The sequence below is a fragment of the Eucyclogobius newberryi genome, unplaced genomic scaffold, assembly GCF_026437365.1.
Source record: "Eucyclogobius newberryi isolate DKJ021-1_F unplaced genomic scaffold, fEucNew1.0.hap1 SCAF_1, whole genome shotgun sequence".
In the NCBI taxonomy this organism is placed as follows: Eukaryota; Metazoa; Chordata; class Actinopteri; order Gobiiformes; family Gobiidae; genus Eucyclogobius; species Eucyclogobius newberryi.
Genome location: NW_027315723.1, coordinates 33,113,621 through 33,132,739, shown reverse-complemented (window position 1 = coordinate 33,132,739; position 19,119 = coordinate 33,113,621). Strand labels below are relative to the sequence as shown.

Sequence of the window (19,119 nt, the reverse complement as noted above, 5' to 3'; positions counted from 1 at the left end):
CAGAAAGGAACCGAAGTAAAATGCAGATCAACACATTTTCAGATCATTAATTACCATCACTGTTCAAAAATGTGAAATCGATAAACAGAGAGCAGTGGTGTGACAGATAGTATCGTGGAGTTTTGAAATAATGCAACTTTAGAGTCAGTATTTCCGTTACATGGCCAGTTAAAATCAGGTAAGTAGAACAGTCAAGTATTAGATCTGATTTTTGGTGTGTGTTTACATCTGAAACGTCAAAAACACGGCAGTGACATGTCAGTTATAGCTGGGTACCTGACTTTTGTGTGTGTAAATATTAAAATGTAGTATTTTCATGAGTATATTGTAAAAGCAGACGCTGTCTGCATGTAATAATGAAGACTTATTTTCTGGTCAAGTCGGAAGAGCTGAAAGCATCGCTCTGATTGGCTGTGCTTTGGTGGTCCGCCCCAGCTTCACTTTTCTGTCTGAAAAAAGCTCTTCTAAAATCCTCCTAAAATGTGTGCATATGAATAAAGCTGAGAACTAATTAGACTTATTCAAATACCCACTTCCTCCTATTGCAGTGTGAAAATCATCCATCCATATTCTTCCGCTTTATCCGGGGCCGGGTCCCGTGGGCAGCAGTCTAAGCAGGGACTCCCAGACTTCCTTCTCCCCAGACACTTCCTCTAACTCCTCCGGGGGGATCCCGAGGCGTTCCCAGGCCAGCCGAGAGACATAGTCTCTCCAGCGTGTCCTGGGTCTTCCCCGGGGCCTCTTCCCGGTGGGACATGCCTGAAACACCTCCCCAGGGAGGCGCCCAGGAGGCATCCGGAACAGATGCCCGAGCCACCTCAGCTGGCTCCTCTCCACGTGGAGGAGCAGCGGCTCTACTCCGAGCTCCCCCCGTGTGGCCGAGCTCCTCACCTTATCTCTAAGGGAGCGCCCAGCCACACGGCGGAGGAAACTCATTTCGACCGCTTGTATCCGCGATCTTGTTCTTTAGGTAAATAGAGAGCTTTGCCTTTCGGCTCAGCTCCCTCTTCACCACAACGGTCCGATGCAGCGACTGCATCACTGCAGCCGCTGCACCGATCCGCCTGTCGATCTCACGCTCCATCCTTCCCTCACTCGTGAACAAGACCCCGAGATACTTGAACTCCTCCACTTGGGGTAAGGACTCCCCACCCACCTGAAGAGTGTGAAAATCAGGCAGTGGATTTTTAGATTGTATTGGGAAGTAATGTCCCTTTATTTTTATTTGACAAATAAAAATACATAAGAGCAACTTTATTTTGTTGAATTAATGTTTAGAGAGTCAAAAAAGTTGTTTCGATCTTTGACAATGTGTCTTTGCAACATCAGTGTGCTCTTTCTTCCCCCCATAATATGTCTTGTCTAAACCTGCGCAGGTATCTAAACAACGAGAGAGAAAAAACAAATCAGATTACGGACGGAACAGTCTACGTGACATTTCAATAACCCCAGCCCAACTGTAGGTGCAAAGCGACTGTTGACAGAGCTGCCTTTGCATCGCCTCCAAACCGAAACAGTGACGAATGAATGTAAAAAGACAGTGACAAAGGTTAAATGTTGCCAGTGAGCCGTCTAGTCCAGTGTGTGCGAGTTGTTTTGGAAGTGGAAAGTGCTGAGTAAGTGATGCAGGAGGAGGAGGGGGGAGGGCTGGTAGACTGCAGTACTCAGCAGCAGCAGATGGGGAGGGGGAGCACAGTCAGTAATGTGTCCAAATATAAGATAAGATAAGATAAGATATTCCTTTATTGTCCCACATGGGGAAATTTCATTGGTGCAACGCAGGTAGATACAGAGGTAGATACAGAAGAACAGATCACTTATAGGAAGTCTGAAAAACACTTTCAGTAGAAGATCTCCTATAAATAAATAAAAACTCCCATAGACAAATACATAAATAACAAGAAGTGTGTGTGTGTGTGTGTGTGTGTGTGTGTATGTGTGTGTGTGTGAGAGGTGTATCTACATAATCTGAATTAAACACAATTAGAATCCACTTACACATCCAACAACACCGACAGCACAGTTCCAAGTCCAGCTGCTTTCCATCTTTCAGACAGTGCCGGACCCTCACTCTCCCCTCACTCTCCCCTTACTCTCCCCTCACTCTCCCCTCATTCTCCCCTCCCCATCTCATCCTCCCGTCCTCCCTCCCTTCCCGAGCTTCGAGGCACTGCATGACCATATAAGAGGCAGTCGTCCACGCCCCTGAGTACCACACTGCGTCACGTCGGCCTTGTTTACGCCCCTCTAACCTGCCTCTCTCCTTCTCTCTTCATCTCACGGCGCTAGAAAAGCCCTGGTCCCCCATCATCAGCACGCCCACACTCCCCCCCACATCTGAGTCACCCACCCCGTCTTTGTGCATCCTCCAAGCCTTGCCTGGGTGTCACTTCTCTCCTCTCGTGATGCTTGGAGAGACTGTTTCTGCTCCATGTGTGTTTGGAAAGACTCCCCATGCTCCAAGCTGCTTCTCCCCCCCACATGTTGTGTTATTACATAACAGAGTCCCCACAGACCTTGAGACTGATTTTATCCAGAGCTGGTGATGCGGATGATTGGGCTGTGTGTTTATGCAATATTAAAACACGTCAATGTTTGCACAATCTCCACAGATATGTTGCTTATGCTTGGCTGAAGCTGGGGAAGCATTGGAGTCCATACAGACAGTGAAAGATAAGGCTGTGAATGTGGCTAAAATGAAATTACGATTAGGGACAATTGAATAAAACGGGACGCAGAGCTAATAATAAATCCGCACGGCTGCCATTTTGAGCCCTTTGCTGGAAACACAAGAGCTCCGTGCCAAGTTTTCTGTCCTCTCACAGTTATAAACAGCAAAAGCAAGTGTTGTGCAAAAATGCCATATGTTGCCACACGCTGGTGAAAAGGTGGAACTGTAACTGAGTGGAGAAAACTGCATGATTTTAAAAAAAATAATTCATACTTTTATACACAAAATGCTTTAGTGTTCATTTGTTAGATGTCACGATATTGAAGTTTACTGTTACGGTCATTGAGAAGAAATGTCACGATTTATATAACACATTTTTCTGATAATTGACACAAAACAAAAGTGAAACCCTTAATTTTCTATTATTCTAATGCTTTACTGTTTCGTATGTAACCAGCTTTGTGAAATCAAACTTTCTGAATGCAAAAGGAAATGAAATAAACAATAAACAGCCACTTAAAAAGTACTATACATTTAGCTTTAATTTGGAGTTCAATTGAAATGGCTTACTTTTGCTTTTAAAATAGTCACAATTATTCGTTTTTCGTTCTTATTAAATCATATTGTTTCCTGAAAAATCACCATTATCAACAACCAAATAATCTTCACATCCAATGTAAGTATCATCTCAGTTTGGCTGAAATGAGAGCCTGGACTTAACTGGTCTTAATCTTAACTCAGGACCAGAGCAGCAGGTTAACGTATGATTTTCTCATTTTGACTTTATTAGGTGTATTCATACCTGTTGTAAATATAAATGACAGTTTTTCACACATCAACTCGCTAAAGTAAATATATTTTCATTTGTCATATAAAATCAAAAAGGGACAGTTGATGAGTTTTGACCCAGTGTTTGCCGGGTAATTTTGTAGTGTGATGTCATCAAAGGGAAGTAAAATTATAAACCTAAAAATAAAATATATTTATCTTAAAGGTGGTATGGACGATTTTTTCAGCAAATTTTGTATCATATTTCCTCGTGGCGTGGATAAATCATTTGTCCTGCCACGTATCAATCATAAAACGCACCTACCGCTCACCTGCAGCCGCGTGCGGTTCCTCCTCACGTTTCCGCGTGCCTAAGCGCATGGATCTATCATAATATAGTTCCCTCAGTGTATGGGGCAAAATGAAGACGGAGAAAGACAGTTCGAGCTGACGCAGAAGTGGACAGAAATCTACAGGAGACGAGAGATGCGATGCGCTCTGTTACGCTAATAAACAAACGCACGTGTGTGTTGTATCAGTCCGCACGGGGGAGTGCGCATGCGCACTTCCACCTGCGTTCTCAAATCGCCGAAAAATCGTCCATACCGCCTTTAACAGCATTTTAGTCCAATAAGCTGTTCAACCTGTCAAACTTCAGGATTACCATCTGATGAGGCCTACAATCTCATCTTTTACTTGTAAGTAAGGGTGAACGATATTGACAAAAGATACAGTATTTTTTCACACAATATTATGTAAATTCAACAGAGATGTGTTAAAACATGTGTTAGGAGAGTTTGAATTATCAGACAGATGTGCAACATTCATTTGTAACAACAAATGACTGTAACATTAATCACAAAAATGCAGAACATATCACCTTAAACCCTTAAATGAAAGCTTACAACACAACTTTTTGTGGCATTTTGTACTATTAACGATATACTCGCTATTCAAATTTTGCATGTCATCAAAACATCATTCACAATATTATATAAATTTTCATATATTGTCCACCTCTTCACTTAAGCACGGTTCATTTTCACTTGCTCCAAAAGCAACAACTCATTTCAGAAAGAATCATGCAATTAAAAATAAAACTTGAGCCAAAAATCTGAGGCTAGGCTTTGCTAATTGCACAAGGACCTTTATTAAAAACTGATGCTAACAATTAAATCAATCCCAGTTCGCTCCACATGAAGTCAACAGACCAGTTGGAAAAAGGAATAATAAACGACTGATGTGAAATCTCTTTCCTTTGTGTGGACAGTTTCTGTCAGTTACTGTTATTAGCTCCTGCCCCCCACAAACAACTCCTTCTACAGGTAATATCATTTAATTCAAACAGGTAGACTCAGATTCCAGCAAATTAATGAGTTGAGCTTTCAACGCAAAATAAAGCTGATAATTTGACTGTTTATTAGTTTTACACGCGGTATTGTGTTTTCTGCCGCAGCCGGACGTGACGTGATCATAAGATTAAACTTAACGTGTTACTTGTACAACGCAGTAACGTTTTACATTACTTTTAAAAGTGTTGCTACCCAACACTGGATATAATAGTCACATTTTATGTAACGCTTTTTATCTTCAAGGCATCAGTGTACACAGACACTGGAGGTGAGGCGGGGTAAGTGTGTTAACCAAGGACACAAGGGCACTATTCACCTGAGGCAGCTCAGGCAACAACGGCCTGTGGCCCAGTGGATCTGACCACTACCAACAATCTTTATGCTGGGAGCAGAAGTTTGAAGAACTGAGCTTCTGCCACACAAAACATGGATAAAATATGGATAAATGAGGCTTGCATTTCAAAGGGAAACCCAAAGTCCTAATTTAAATCTCTGTGCTCTCTGCCTGACCTCTCTGCTCTACTCTGTTGCTTTAGACAGCTCCATAGTTCTTCTCCGTATGCTCTGGCTGAAAGGTAAGTAGTCCTCAAAGTCCATTTCCGTTGACAGAAGCCTTTTCTGCTTCTCAATCTTTGACATCAGCTGACTGGTGGTGGGAGGCATCCCCCAAACCTGAGGCAGAGATGAAGAAGATCAGTGACGCTCAACATATGTATTAAAGAAGAGCAATACCTGGCCTCAGCTTCAGACTGTGTACAAAGCCATTCTTTATATATATATATATATATATATATATATATATTTATATATATATATATATATATATATATATATATATATATATATATATATATATATATATATATATTCATAATTAATATATTTCAAAGTTTCAAATTGAAGGGCCAGTAACAGTTAGTGCAGAACTAGTATATTACCACAAAATTAGCAGTATTTATTTATCTATTATTATCTATTTTTTTCTTAACATCTAAGACCATAAAGTACAATAAGAAATATTTTTATTTGGCAAACTAAAGGGTCTCAGTCTTTCACAAAGGACAAAATGATTTCCGGAATTACTTTTGTTCAACCCCAATGTTATTACATAATATAAAATGAAAGCTAAAATAATTAGTTTAATAATAGTCTAACTAAACAGGTCACACTGGACACTGAACCTACAGTTTTTGGCACAAAGGTGATGTCCACAGCGTTGCTCTTCCTGGTGGTGATCAGAGTGTTCTGATGGACGGTGCTGTTCAGCTCTTTGGGAGGAGTGATGTTCTCCGCTGTGGCAGTGGAGGCACCAGCAGTTTCTGGAGAAAACAACTACAACAAGCAATGAAAAAATCAGAAACATAATAAAAACATTATAAATGGCAGTTAGTAATTTCAGACAGAACAAAGAAGGAATCAAAGAAGGATAATTTGTCAGGTGTTGGTGTGTGTGAACATGGCGGTGGAATAAAAAATTGATTACAACAAGAACCTTGTTTTTTGGAATTGTCATGGTAGCAGAGGATGGTTACCAGTTACAAAGTACCTCAGAAGTTTGATGAGGCCAGGCCATACGAGTGCTGGGAAAATGAAGTCATCTTCTGGAGACTTGTTACAAAGTTGAACAAGAAGAAGCAAGCACCGGTGGTGACGCTGGGGCTCAAAGGAAGAGCATGAGAAATGGCTTTAGAAATATCTGCGGAATATTTGAACAAAGACAACGAGATGGAAACATTGTTTTCTAAACTGGAAGCGGTCTTATTGAGAGAGAAAAAAGAGTGCGCTTACGAAGTTTACTCCCATTTTGAGGCTTGTGCCGTATCCATGGTGAACTATATCGTTGACTTTGAGCAGAGATACAACCACATGAAAAAGTAAAACACGACTCTGCCTGACATGGTGCTGGCTTTCAAGCTTCTGCACACGACGTGTCCGGAGGAGAAAAACAGACAGCTCGCACTGACCACGTGAGCTGACTTTTGTGTCGGATCTTCGCTGGAAAAACAACAGGTGGAAGGAACAACAGTGGAAAAGGTCAAGCCAACTTTGAAATTCACTGAGTGGATGTCAGTGACAGCAGCCAAATCAAGGTACAAATCCACTTGACAAACACGGCAAGCGTTCAATATGTGCCATTTGTCAGAACACGTACCATTGAGCTAAAGATTGTCCTCAACGGAGAAATTAAGTAAAGTTGACTGAAGATGAAAATGTGGAAGAGTGTAGCATCACCTGAATGATTAGGATCAGCCATTCTCAACACATGTTTGTGGCCTAAAGCGGCTGAATAGTTACATGAAGGACCTCAACAAAAGTAAAATCGACAAACTGCTGTAAACCGAATGTATGAACTGAACTGTGCCTCTTGAGCTCACTAGTTTGGGACACTACTGTGTGGATATCAGAGAAGTATCTACAGAAGTGAGCTGCAATGAGAGTCATGTCCTGGTGGTCACCGCAGTTCATGAGAGAAAAAAGTTCTTCTGAAACTTCAGTTTGGCCCTGCCTCTGCAGACCAGCTGCAGAAGCTCATTCAAAGCTCTGGAAATACCGATCAAGACTATTGTAAGATCATATTTGTTCGAATTTGGATGGAACTATTTGTGGGGCGGAAGGATATGGCTCACGGGTGGTCACGTGAGCAGGTAGAAAGAAGACAGTCAATTCTCGAGGTGTTGAGACGTGTTGCCTGTAAAGTTCGGAGCTGACAATAAAAGCTGTCCCGAGGAGCTGTCCTTCTCCTGGTATTATTTCTACAGCCATGATAAACGTACACCCGCACAGAAGACGTGTTACACTGGTGGGAGCGGGTTGTGGACATTTTTTTTTCCGCCGTTGGATAGGTTGAACTTTGGCTCTGGGACAAGCTAGCTCCGCAGGCTAAGCTAGCGCACCGATAACTATGGCAAGTAACTTTTGGACCGAGTTGCCGTTTCATTCTGGCAGTAGTCGCGCCATGCCGCCGTACCAACACATCTTTATGGGGGACGGTGAGGACGATTTTTCAAGTTGGTGCCGTCGTTTTGAAGTGATAGTCAATGTTAATCCTGATGCTGGGGAGGGAAGTTTTGCAAAACTGCTACCCACGTGCTTAGATGGCGCTGCATTCGATTATTGGGACAGTCTGCCAGAAGCGGTGAAAACGGACTTCAATACAACAAAATAGAGGCTTGAACAAGAACAAGAGTGTTTTTGGACAAACTACTTATCTGTCTACTTTTCAAAGCTACATTACGGCACAAACTCGTCATTCTGGGGAGCCTCTCCCTGTGTTTGCTGTGGAGATCATTCGTCTAGTGGATGAAGCTTTCCCCACTTATGACAATAACTAAGTACGTTAAGACGTTTTATTGCTGGACTTGACCCCTATTTACAACTGCGGAGTCTTGAACAGGGTGTCAAAACACTGGAGGCTGCTCTGCAGTTTGCCATGCGGGTGGAGGCTGCCCAGCAGGCTAGTAGAATGTCTGCTGTTCCTGGTCCTCTGCAGTCTTTTCTCTTTCCCCAGTTTACCCCAGTATCACCTATTCATCTGCCGACAACCACTCCACTGGGTGTCCATCCAGCCAATGCAGATGATATAAAAACATTGTTGAAAGCGATTGACACTGTCTGACAAAGTGGAGCACCTGCAGCTGACAGTGGACCGCCAACGCCAAGATGGATGTGACTGTCGTTGCAGGAACTACACTCCCGAGGGACGTCGTGAGGACCGAGGCTACAAAGACAGGTACTACGGATCTTCACCACACCACGGAAGTTCCTTCGACAACCGCAGGTCATCTCAATGCGAGGACGCCGCCTACCGTAGTCAGGATCAGCGCACACGAACAAGTTCATCAGACCGGTTTCCACGTCAGAACTACTCTTCACAGAGACAACACCAACCATGGCCGCTCTCCAGACCATTTTGAAGGTGGTCGCGTTCGCTCTCCCAATCCTGGGCGAGTGCGCTTAGAGTCGCCATCACCTCCAAAGTCAGGTAACCTACCAGTGGTTGACGTGCGGGCCAATTGTCAACGACTGATTCAACTCTGGAAGCCCCTGTTAAGACTAATGTACCATCACAGGTGTGTTGTGTGGACAGTGATATTGCACAGGTGCGTACAGGGGTTGACACATTACCAGACTTTTTCTGCTAACAATGCTGACATGGTGTCTACACAGACTCAGTTATTTCAGAAGTTTATAGGTGGGTGCGAGACAAGAGACGTCCTTACCTCAGAGAGGTCAAAGACAAAACTCAACGAAAACTTTGGTGGCAGTTTCCTAAGCTGAAACTGTGATAATTTACTGTCGGGAAGGTCACAGTGCTCCAGGTCAGTCCATGGTTTATCAAGTGTTAATATCTTCACTTGTGGTACAAACCCTGCATTTATTACATGGCAACCCTTGCTCTGGCACTACAGTGCTGAGCACACATTTAAGAAAGCCCTGTCAATGAGAGCTGATATTGAGAATTTCTGTAACCTGTGTAAGTCATGTGAATCTTTTAGGAAGCCAGGACCACAGCGAAAGGCACCTTTACAATCTATTAAGATATTTGAAGATGATTCTTGAGGAACATACAAACTGTTTTTTGAAGCATTCAGTTGTAGACAGCAATGATTCAGTCAGGATGTGACCTTTGACACTGAGCTTGTTAGCTTTTTTGCAACGTCCACTGGATTTTACCCTCTGCAAAGTCTACAGTGTCGTTGGCGCACATGATGGTATCACAGTGGTCACAGATGGAAGGCAGGTCTTTAATGTACAAGTTAAACAAGGTAAGGTAAAATAAGATTTATGGTCATTAGCTTTCACCAGTTGGGAGCGGCCTGATAAGACATTATTGGTGGATATTACATGGTGGATAACAGTAGCTAATTTGTAAAGAAGACGGCTCCCACAGTCCCTCCCTTGTCCGTCAGTGCTTTCACTTTTTCAATAATAAAACATTCTCAGTCTCAGTTGAATTATATGCTCAGCTTTCTCTCTTCATTAAGTCATTAACTCTGTTAGGATCTAAACTTCAGTTACATCTTTTGTCAAAACTATACAGCATCAGGTGAGAAAAGTTTGAAAAGCAATATTTTTGAAATAATAAATGTAACCAAACTTACAAGAATGATTGAAGAGATGTCCAAGGAAAGGAAAATCAAACGAAAAGGCTTAGCCAGAAAAAGTCATTACACGTTTCAGTGTAGCGCTCCCTTATATATTTAAAATGTATATTCTTAGGGACTCTTGTGATCCATTGCCACAACTTGTATGTGAGCCAAAAGCCCCATGTTTAGTATCAATGAAATGTAAGTTATAAAATCTCTTGTCATTGCTAAAACTTTACACATACCGGTAATTACTGTCACATATTATATTGGCAAACATGGAGTCACTTTGACCTGAGGCCTCAGATGAAAATATAAACTCGAAGGTGTGTGCTCGGTTAATAAACAGCCTCTTAATTGACTGTGTGACTTTTTAATCGCTCGGATAAATGATAGTATGTTCTTGGCACCGCACTGAGAAATGTATTAAATCCTTTTAGCACCTCAGATTTCCCACAAGCTCAGAGGGGCAGACACATGAGCCACAGAAGCAGATTAGCTCCGCACAAATTTTGGTTTCAAATTAATGTCAGAGAGAGTTCAAGTGATATACTGTCCATTACAAAGCTGCCAGGAAACTAAATGTTGTGTGAATGTTGCAAAGAAACAGCACGACAGAAAGAAGATGATAGCTCACACCTTTATTTTGAATTCATTTCTTTACCTTTCCTTTAGCATTTGCCTTTTGAGGCTCAGGCCCTTTTGCCTTGGGTTTCTTGCCAGGGGTGCAGTCAAAATGAGCATTGACCAGTTCTATGACTCTGATATCTGCAAAGGCTTGGGCAACGTCCTGGGCGTCTAGTTCTGTGGGAAAAGAAATAAATAAATAAATAAAACAAGAGAAACATGACAAAAGTTTACTGTTCCAAAAGTTTATGACCAGCAAAATAAAACTTTCTGAATGCAAAATTAGGTTAAGTAATTAAGTATACCACAAAAAAGGCCGATAGAGACAATGCGCTACACACTTTTCTGGAGTTCAAATGGAATTGAAATGACTTAATTTAGCTTCTAAAATGGTCACGGTTATTAGTTTATTAATGACGAATTATCATGCCTATTGTTTGACCGAATTATCTTGACTAAACTGCACTGTTGCATACCATTGTTGTGTCCTTAGGAAAGACATCTAACTAGGGTTTACTTAACTTATTATGATACGACAATTTAGCAAAATATTCAAATAGCTAGTTAACTAAATTGAGTTACAGTGACATTATGTGTTATCAAAAAACATAACCATAATTGTGGGAAAAAAGCCACGGCACGGTGAAGTTATTTCTGCATCAGTGGCATTAACATGATACTCCAGCAGCATGGAAGGACGGCCCACATGTGAAGGACACAATTTAACTGATCGTCCTCTCATTAATCTATAAACCTACATAAACACATCGCCATCAGTATCTTTAACATATTATTATCCACACCTCTGATTCTCCCCATTCCGATCAAGTCGGCCCCTGCCTTGATGAGGCACTCCACCGCGGCGGGTTTGGAGCTCTGGATGGCCCTTATCAGTGGGGTTCCTCCGTACATGGCTGCGGCGTTGATCACCGCTCCTTCCTCCAGCAGCAGTTCAATAATGTCCACGTGTCCTGCGTAAGCCGCGTGGTGCAGCGCCTTCCAGAAGAACTGGTCATGCACGTTCACATCAGCTCTGCCACAAAAAAGAATCATTACTCATTTAAAACCAGGAGCATTACTTTACTCACTACTAAACACACATTCATTATAACTGGCTCAGAAATAAAGCCTTAGTCTGCAAAGTTTGAATGTATTTTACGGTTCACTATTAAAACACACTATAAAAACATACTTTGCTAGGGCTGTCAAAGAGATTATTTTAGTAGTTGATTAGTCAAGGATCTTTTTAGTTGACTAAATTTGATTAGTCATCTGGTCAAACAAAAGTTTCTAATGTACTGGTCTATTGAGACTTTTAAATACATTATCAACCAAATATTATTGTTTTATCTATTATTCTCCAAGAGACACGATTAGACGATTAACCATTGCAGCCCTACATCATAAATAAATATATACAAAATATGATGCATATTTTTGTTGCAAACTGTGTCTTGGTGTTGATTTATTCTAAAAGGAATACTATTATCTTCGATTTCTTCTCTGTCCTTGCTCTAGAAAGGACAAACAAATGTTCTATTTGAGAAAGATGTGCACTGACCCTCGACTGAGCAGATACTGGACCATCTCATAGTTCCCGCACTGGCAGGCGGTCATCAGTGGAGTCTTGTAGAATTCGTCCTGAATGTCCACGGACACGCCCTGAGAGAAGGCCAGGTCCAGGGACTCCATGTCCCCGCTCCTCACACAGTAGTTCACATTTATAAACACCTTGTCAGGCCTCTTCAGGTACCACTCTGAGTCGTTCTCGATGGGGTGAATGGGAGGGTTGTCTATGTTAAATCGGTTGATGTCGGAGCGGTTTCGGTAGGTTTCGATCATGAACTGAGGTGGCCCTCCGTCCGGTCTCCTTGGTTTAAGATCAGGCGTGAGAGTGCAAATGGGCATCGGGAGGACGAACTTAGCTTTCTTTTTCCCCTTTTTCCCACCTTTCTCTTTTTTCTTCTTGGGCAAGTACGTGGACAAAAGGTGTGTCTTCTTGATGTACTTCGAGCCTTTGATGAAGTCATTTAAGTTGATGAATCCTTGTTTGTCTTTGTCGTGCATGTCAATCACTTGCTGGAGCTTGACCATTTCGACGGGAGCTTGCACGTCTTCTAAGAATGAGATGAACGTATCACATGGGATGATGCTCTCAGAGCCAAACGCCTGTCGCAGCTCGGTCTCGCACAAGTTGGACCAGTCATGGAGGCTCAGAGCCCAGGGGTCCGTCAGCAGAATTTCCACATTGCTATCTTTGCTGGGCTTTCCGAACACCTTTTCAGCTTTCTTCAGTTCTTTCACGGCGGCTTTGGCCTCAGCATCTTTGGCGATAATACGGGGAAGAAGACCCTCCAGGTTTTTCAACTTGGGGTTACATCCTACAAAGCAACAGTTCAGAATTGAAGGTGGAAGCAATGTAACAAAAATCTGGTACAGAGTCAATTAAACATATTCATTTCATTGAGCTTGTTTTACCTTTCTACCTGGGATTGTATTTAACATAATTTACGATCAATTAATTAAGCCTGTTCACAAAGTCATCAAGTCCTTAAACTGCGGTCGGATTGTGTTCACAACAAACACATGGATGGATTCATTTTTTGTTGTTCATTAGTGACAGGAACGTCTAAATACTGCGCTGGAAACAGAAGTGTAGTTTTTAAAGTATTTTGTCCAAATGCAGGTATTTTAAGGTAGAAAACTTGACCAAAAGCATATTTAAAAGCCAATTAAAGCCACACGACTGTACATGTTCCCTTTGTTCAATAATGTTCATGACCATCTGCTCGTCTCCATGGACATAAACAGATGTGATGCCATGCTGGTGTACCCTCCACCAGAAACGCTACAGTGTTCGCTTAGCAACAATTTTGAAGATTGTCTGTTTTGCAGATGATACAGATATAAATGTAAAAAAGTATGTGTTGTTGTACCTCGCTGTGTCAGAAACTTGCAGCAGTTTGCGTCTCCGCTGGCTGCCGCGAAGTGTAAAGCAGTGCAGTCCTCCAGGCTCACCACGCCCATATCGGCTTTGTACGCAGACAGAACCGTAAGCACCTGCGACAAACACACAACACGACGCTAGACGAATTGTGCACCGTCACGTCAACCCAATACATATATGCTCATTTTCATCAATTTGTGACTTTTTCACCATTTACAACCGCTCAAGAGGCAGCGGCGCAAGAACAAGAACAAAACAGAACACAGATGAGACATTAAAGCTGTATGAAAGTATGAAAGAGCCACGCGACACACAGCTGCACTCATCCGTAACTACAGGACGTCCATTTCCTACTATATTGTTTCTGACATTTTGAAGTCCAGTCTGCAGACAGTGGTGCTATTGAAATGAATTGTGTCAGTAAAGCACACATTTTGTTTTTAAATGATTTTAGATGATTATTTATGCTAAAATACAGATTAAAACGGCACATTGTTAATTTAAACATGCAAAATTATCTCTTACTTGCAGATTTAAGGGTGCACTGTTGAAGTTTTCTACCTGCTCGTCTCCATGGAGATGTTACTGGTTTGTTTGTCTGCAGTGCTCCACAGGCTATGAACTTCTCTTATCAACATGGAGAAAAGCAAGTCACAGGTCAGGTCTGTGGAGAGGCGAGCACCCTCACGGTAAGAATGCATATTAGAAAGAATGTTTTTCTTCTTTTTTTGTCGATAAAAACACCTGTACTTGAATAAATGCTAGATATATAAGTTAAATGCCATACTGTGGAACATTCCAAAGCAATAACAACTCCATGGAGACAGACAGGTGGTGGAAAAGTTACATGGTGCGCCTTTACACACGGACAATGGACAATGTAGTAGGAAAAGAGGCCTCGAAAAGCAGCAAAAGAGATGAAAATGCAGCTAATGTAATGAGTAGCGATGATGAGTTTTTTTTTTTTTTTTACCAGCGATAGTTTTTTAAATTAACTGATGACAATGCAACGCCCTGCGAGAATCTAGGGGTGACCAGCTGAGGAGAGGATACGTGTTACAAAGGAGCACAAAGTGGATACGGGCGTGACGGATTGATGGCACATCAGAATGTGCACAACAATCAACTCACAACAAATATAGAATAAATGGACAAATGAGAATGCACCTCAAAGAAGCCTCCCATGGCAGCGTAATGGACTGCGGCGTGGCGTTTTTTGTCGACGGCGTTGGGGTTTCCTCCTCTCCTCAGGATGGAGCTGACCAGCTGCGAGGAGCCGGTCTTGGCTGCTTCCATCAGTGCCGTCATACCAGTATTCTGCAACAGAGAAGTATTCAGCAGCTCAAGGTCATCCCAGTCCAACAGCTTCCTGCGCAGTTTGGCTCAGTGCATGATGTTTCGCACTCCAGAAGGTTATTTTTTTTTAGCTGATCTCCCAACAATACAACGTTAGACCAAAAGAAGCAAGTAAGGATTTAATGGCATTGTTTTATTGTTGTTCTGTAACATCTTTGACAACAAGAAAATCATTATATTTTTGTGATAAGACAGTAGCTTCTTAGGCAGGAGATGGATGATTGGGTCGCTAACGAGTCCACGGGTAAAATAGTGGTTGCCGGGGAGAAAAGGGTTGGGAACCACTGGCCTAGATAACAACTACGATGACAATTATTTTCCGTAGTTGTAATTGGTTGATTATTCGTTGCAGCCCTATTTTAAACCCATGCTTTTTAGCGCAAATTCATATATTCAGTTTTGAATAGGTAATTTATACAGCCTGGTTTTACATCGCTGCAAAACCAATGCACACTCTCGTTAAAAAGCAGAAGGCTGGCGAATTCATTAAAAATGCTCCAACTTTGCGCTCCGTACCTCGTTAACAGCGTCAGGGTTGGCTCCCCTCTCCAGCAGGAGCAGACACTTGGGGGTGCACTCCAGGGCGTTCTCACACATGACCTGGAAGACGTGGCTCCCGGAGGTGGAGACGTTGTTGGGGTCGGCCTGGTGCTTCAGGGCCGTCTGCAGACAGCGTGTGTGAGACTTGGTGGGGTAGATGCAGTAGAACAGAACACCTGCAGGGAGACCACAAACACACATCTTTAAGCTAATCACAATGTCTAATCTTCTGGCCGTGTCTCAGGCCAAATGAACATGCTCATTGGTCAGTCAACTATGATTTAGGACAAAGAAGATCAAACTTCTCCCTTCAATCAACTTTTATTCATTCAATATATAGTATGATTAAAGGCTATGATTTGGGATCAATTTGTATCATCTGCATCTTTTCTATTCACTTTTTGTTGTATTGTATGAACATTTGAGCTTTGAATAAATAACATACAGTATCTATGACTACTTTGTGCTGCTATTTTATAATGCAGCTGATGTTTTTTACATGTTCTTATTGAAAAGGGTTTACCTGCTGTAGTGTTATTATGTCAGTAGTAGTTTCAATAGTGTATATCGCCCTTCAAAATGTGTTATTGTGACGTTACACAGCTTCTCACGTCAATGTACAAATAACCTGACTTGGACATTTTGAAAACCCCATGAATTACACGATTTACTGAAAAGCTTCTGGGTTAAGTATTGTGCAGTTATCTAAGTGTCACAAGAGTTCATCAGGTTGTACTTTACGCACTCTTAATGTTCACAACTAACATATTTTCTCATTTCAAAACAACGCTAACATAAAATAACGGGGCAAAATCATTTCCGAAATTGTAATCACACATAGTTGGCTCTTTATCATGTTAAAGTATTAAGCGCTCATCCCACGGACAAAGGCTTGAGTAATGTAACCCTGACAGGCCTTCAAGTCCCTCAGACAATGGACTGGTTTAAAGTTACTGGTTCAGTTCTACACCACAGGATCACCAGGGGGCTTGATCTGTAATTAGATGTACTCAATGCACACACACAAGCACAAATAATATGCTGTTACTGTGCTTAGACAATGATGGCTTTTACAATTTCAACTACAAACTTCAGGCAAACCCCGTCCGATCCTCTACTTTCCACTTCCCCTTCTTGAAATATCAGATGCGGACACAGGGTAATTGGAGTAATTATGTCAATTACTTTAAATACAGGCCTGAATAAGAAGATGGGGCCCCTCTAGGAGTCGTCTGGAATACCTCATCAATATCTAAAGAGTGAGGTGCAGTTTGATGAGCAGTAAGACAAGGCAAGACGCTGCACTGACATGTAACAGAGAGCAAGCGTCTGCCAATGACCTCACGGAGAAACAGACACTGGGAGTCAAACGTGGGCTAGTGGAGGCTTGTCTTACTGACCTGCAAATGATAAACTTGAACTATTTCAACCATGTATCAGTACACTGTTTGTGGGATGAAGCCATTGCAAACAATCGTGTTCAATAATTGATAAATTGAGACATTTTAAATACATTATCAACTATGAAGTTTGACATATTGTGACTGAAGGCTTCTAGAGAATATTTGTGAATAAAGAGTTTTCTTGATGAAATTCAGCATTTGTTTATTCTTGTTTGAATAATGTCAGTGACTTTAGAATATAAAAGGTATTTATCTATCAATTTTGTTTGTGTCTATATATTCCTGATAACAATTATGATTATCAAAATAAAATGATTTATTATAGTCATGATTAATCAAGTAATTGTTATTAATACAATACCCCCACATGTAAAAATAGACAATACCAGTACATACTTTCTACTTTGCCCAATTGTAGTTTGTACTCAAGCAAATAAACTCAATATTACTCAGTCTTATGGTCTTCAAAGTGGATGTTTTTCCTCACCTTTCCCGTCTGCATCCAGAAGCCTCATGTCTGCTTTGTGTTGGGCCAGCAGATCGACGAGGTCATAATTCCCCAGCTCTGCAGCCATCATCACTGGGGTCACGCCCTTTTTGTTCTGGACGTTTGGGACGGCTCCATGGGACAAAAGGAAACTCACCAGCTCTACAACAACACATGCATCAAGATATTGATGAAATGGGGTGCAAGAAACGTGTAATGAGCAACTATTGAAATATGACTTTTATGTGGTTAATTGGTATTTTTAGGCAGATATTTAGTTCAGTGTCTTTTTAGAAGAAGAGAAGCGTGTGTTTTTTGTGTTTTCACTCAGATTCCTAGACACCTCGGTTTGCCCTGGTTTAGTGCCACTGTAAGGCGAGATGCTGGGCACAGGAGAAAATTATACATTTAGGTGTTTCCATTTGAAACTTCTTCTGCGGTTTACTTACAGAAATGTAAAAAAAAAAGTATAAAATTGTATTTATCACGTAATGTTTTCATTTAAGTCTGAAATTTGATTGAGTCTAATACTTAATACTAGTATTGTATACTACTAAATACTAGTATTGTATTTAGTATCAGAGTAAATTAGATTTGACTAAAAATTGGCCTAATCTGTTGAGTTTCTCACCCAGGTTGTTGGCTGCCACTGCCACATGCAGCACCCCGAGGCCGTCCTTGGGCTCGGTCACGTTGATTAGGTCATCTGCTCCGTACTTGAGCAGGTTCTCCTTGTCGTTTTCGTGGATGCACTGAATCAGTTTGTAGATCTGCAGGCCTTCCAGGCGACCCTCAGCCTCCCGACTAGTCATGGTGTGGTCAGAAAAGGGCTGGAAAACAGAAAAAAATGGAAGCAGTGATATCGCAAAAAGCAACTGTGAGGTTGTTGCTACTGCTACTAATTTTAATGGCGGCTGGAAGCCCAATGCAAAAGTGCATTTACCACCATCTACTTTAGTCTTTTGACTTCATCATATCACGCAGTGACTCTGCATGATATGGCCACGCAGGGTGACTGCGTGGCCATATCCTCTACAGTGGCCAGGATGATGATGTCACACATATTTTGAGTGATGTCAACAAGCACCTTTCCGCCAGAACAACAACATACACCTGGAAACCAACCGCTGTTGGTATCCAAGAGTTTTATGGCCCTTGGATACCAACTGCCATAAAACAACAACAACATAAGTGATAAAGACTTACAACTACAGTAGGTGGCGGTAATTAGAATCAGAATCAGAATCAGAAAAGGTTTATTGTCATTGCCAATGAACAGAATTCACAAACATAGGAACTTGCTTTGGTGATTCGGTGCAACATAAAACAATGAACAATGATAAAACAACCTATATAAGTAAAAAAGAAAAACAATTAAAATCTGCTAAAGAATCAAAAAACAAAAAAGATTAAAAAAAATAAAAAAAAATAGGCTTACTATGTGCAAATTTACAGTTGAATTTACAGATATAGTGCAGAAAGTGAACAGTGCAGTGAGTGATTAAATTATGGTTAAAGTGACAATGTTTAAGAAGTGCCCAACGGCAGAGGGAAAGAAACTGTTCTTGTGCCTGAGGGGAGGAGCCTTCTGTATGAGGGGAGTGGCCTCCTGCTTGAGGGGAGTGGCTCAAATAGTCCATGTCCAGGGTGAGAAGTGTGTGATCCGACCTGCTCGTCCCAGAGCCCTGGAGACGTACAGGTCCTGCAGAGATGGAAGTCTGCAGCCGAGGTCCTGAGTGATGGTGGTGCAGAGGAAGGTGGAGATGGGGGAGTCTGAGATAGTGAGGGAGGGGGGGGGTTGGGGCTGTGATTTTCCTGAAGTCCACGATCATCTCCACTGTCTTCAGGGCATTGAACTCCAGGTTGTTACCGCTGCATCAG

The 19,119-nt window shown here is 41.8% G+C and overlaps 1 protein-coding gene across 1 annotated transcript; it reads right to left on the bottom strand.

The window, feature by feature from the left end:
* Positions 1–5,217: 5,217 nt before the first annotated feature.
* Positions 5,218–18,079, bottom strand: ankef1a (ankyrin repeat and EF-hand domain containing 1a). The gene is made up of 10 exons (XM_072444418.1): positions 17,870–18,079; positions 17,239–17,400; positions 15,325–15,524; positions 14,620–14,769; positions 13,442–13,565; positions 12,067–12,886; positions 11,309–11,538; positions 10,543–10,682; positions 5,977–6,123; positions 5,218–5,463 (listed from the first exon to the last, which is right to left on the bottom strand). The coding sequence occupies exons 1-10, from the start codon at positions 18,048–18,050 to the stop codon at positions 5,311–5,313; spliced, it is 2,307 nt and encodes a 768-aa protein (XP_072300519.1). The 5' UTR covers positions 18,051–18,079; the 3' UTR covers positions 5,218–5,310.
* Positions 18,080–19,119: the final 1,040 nt, after the last annotated feature.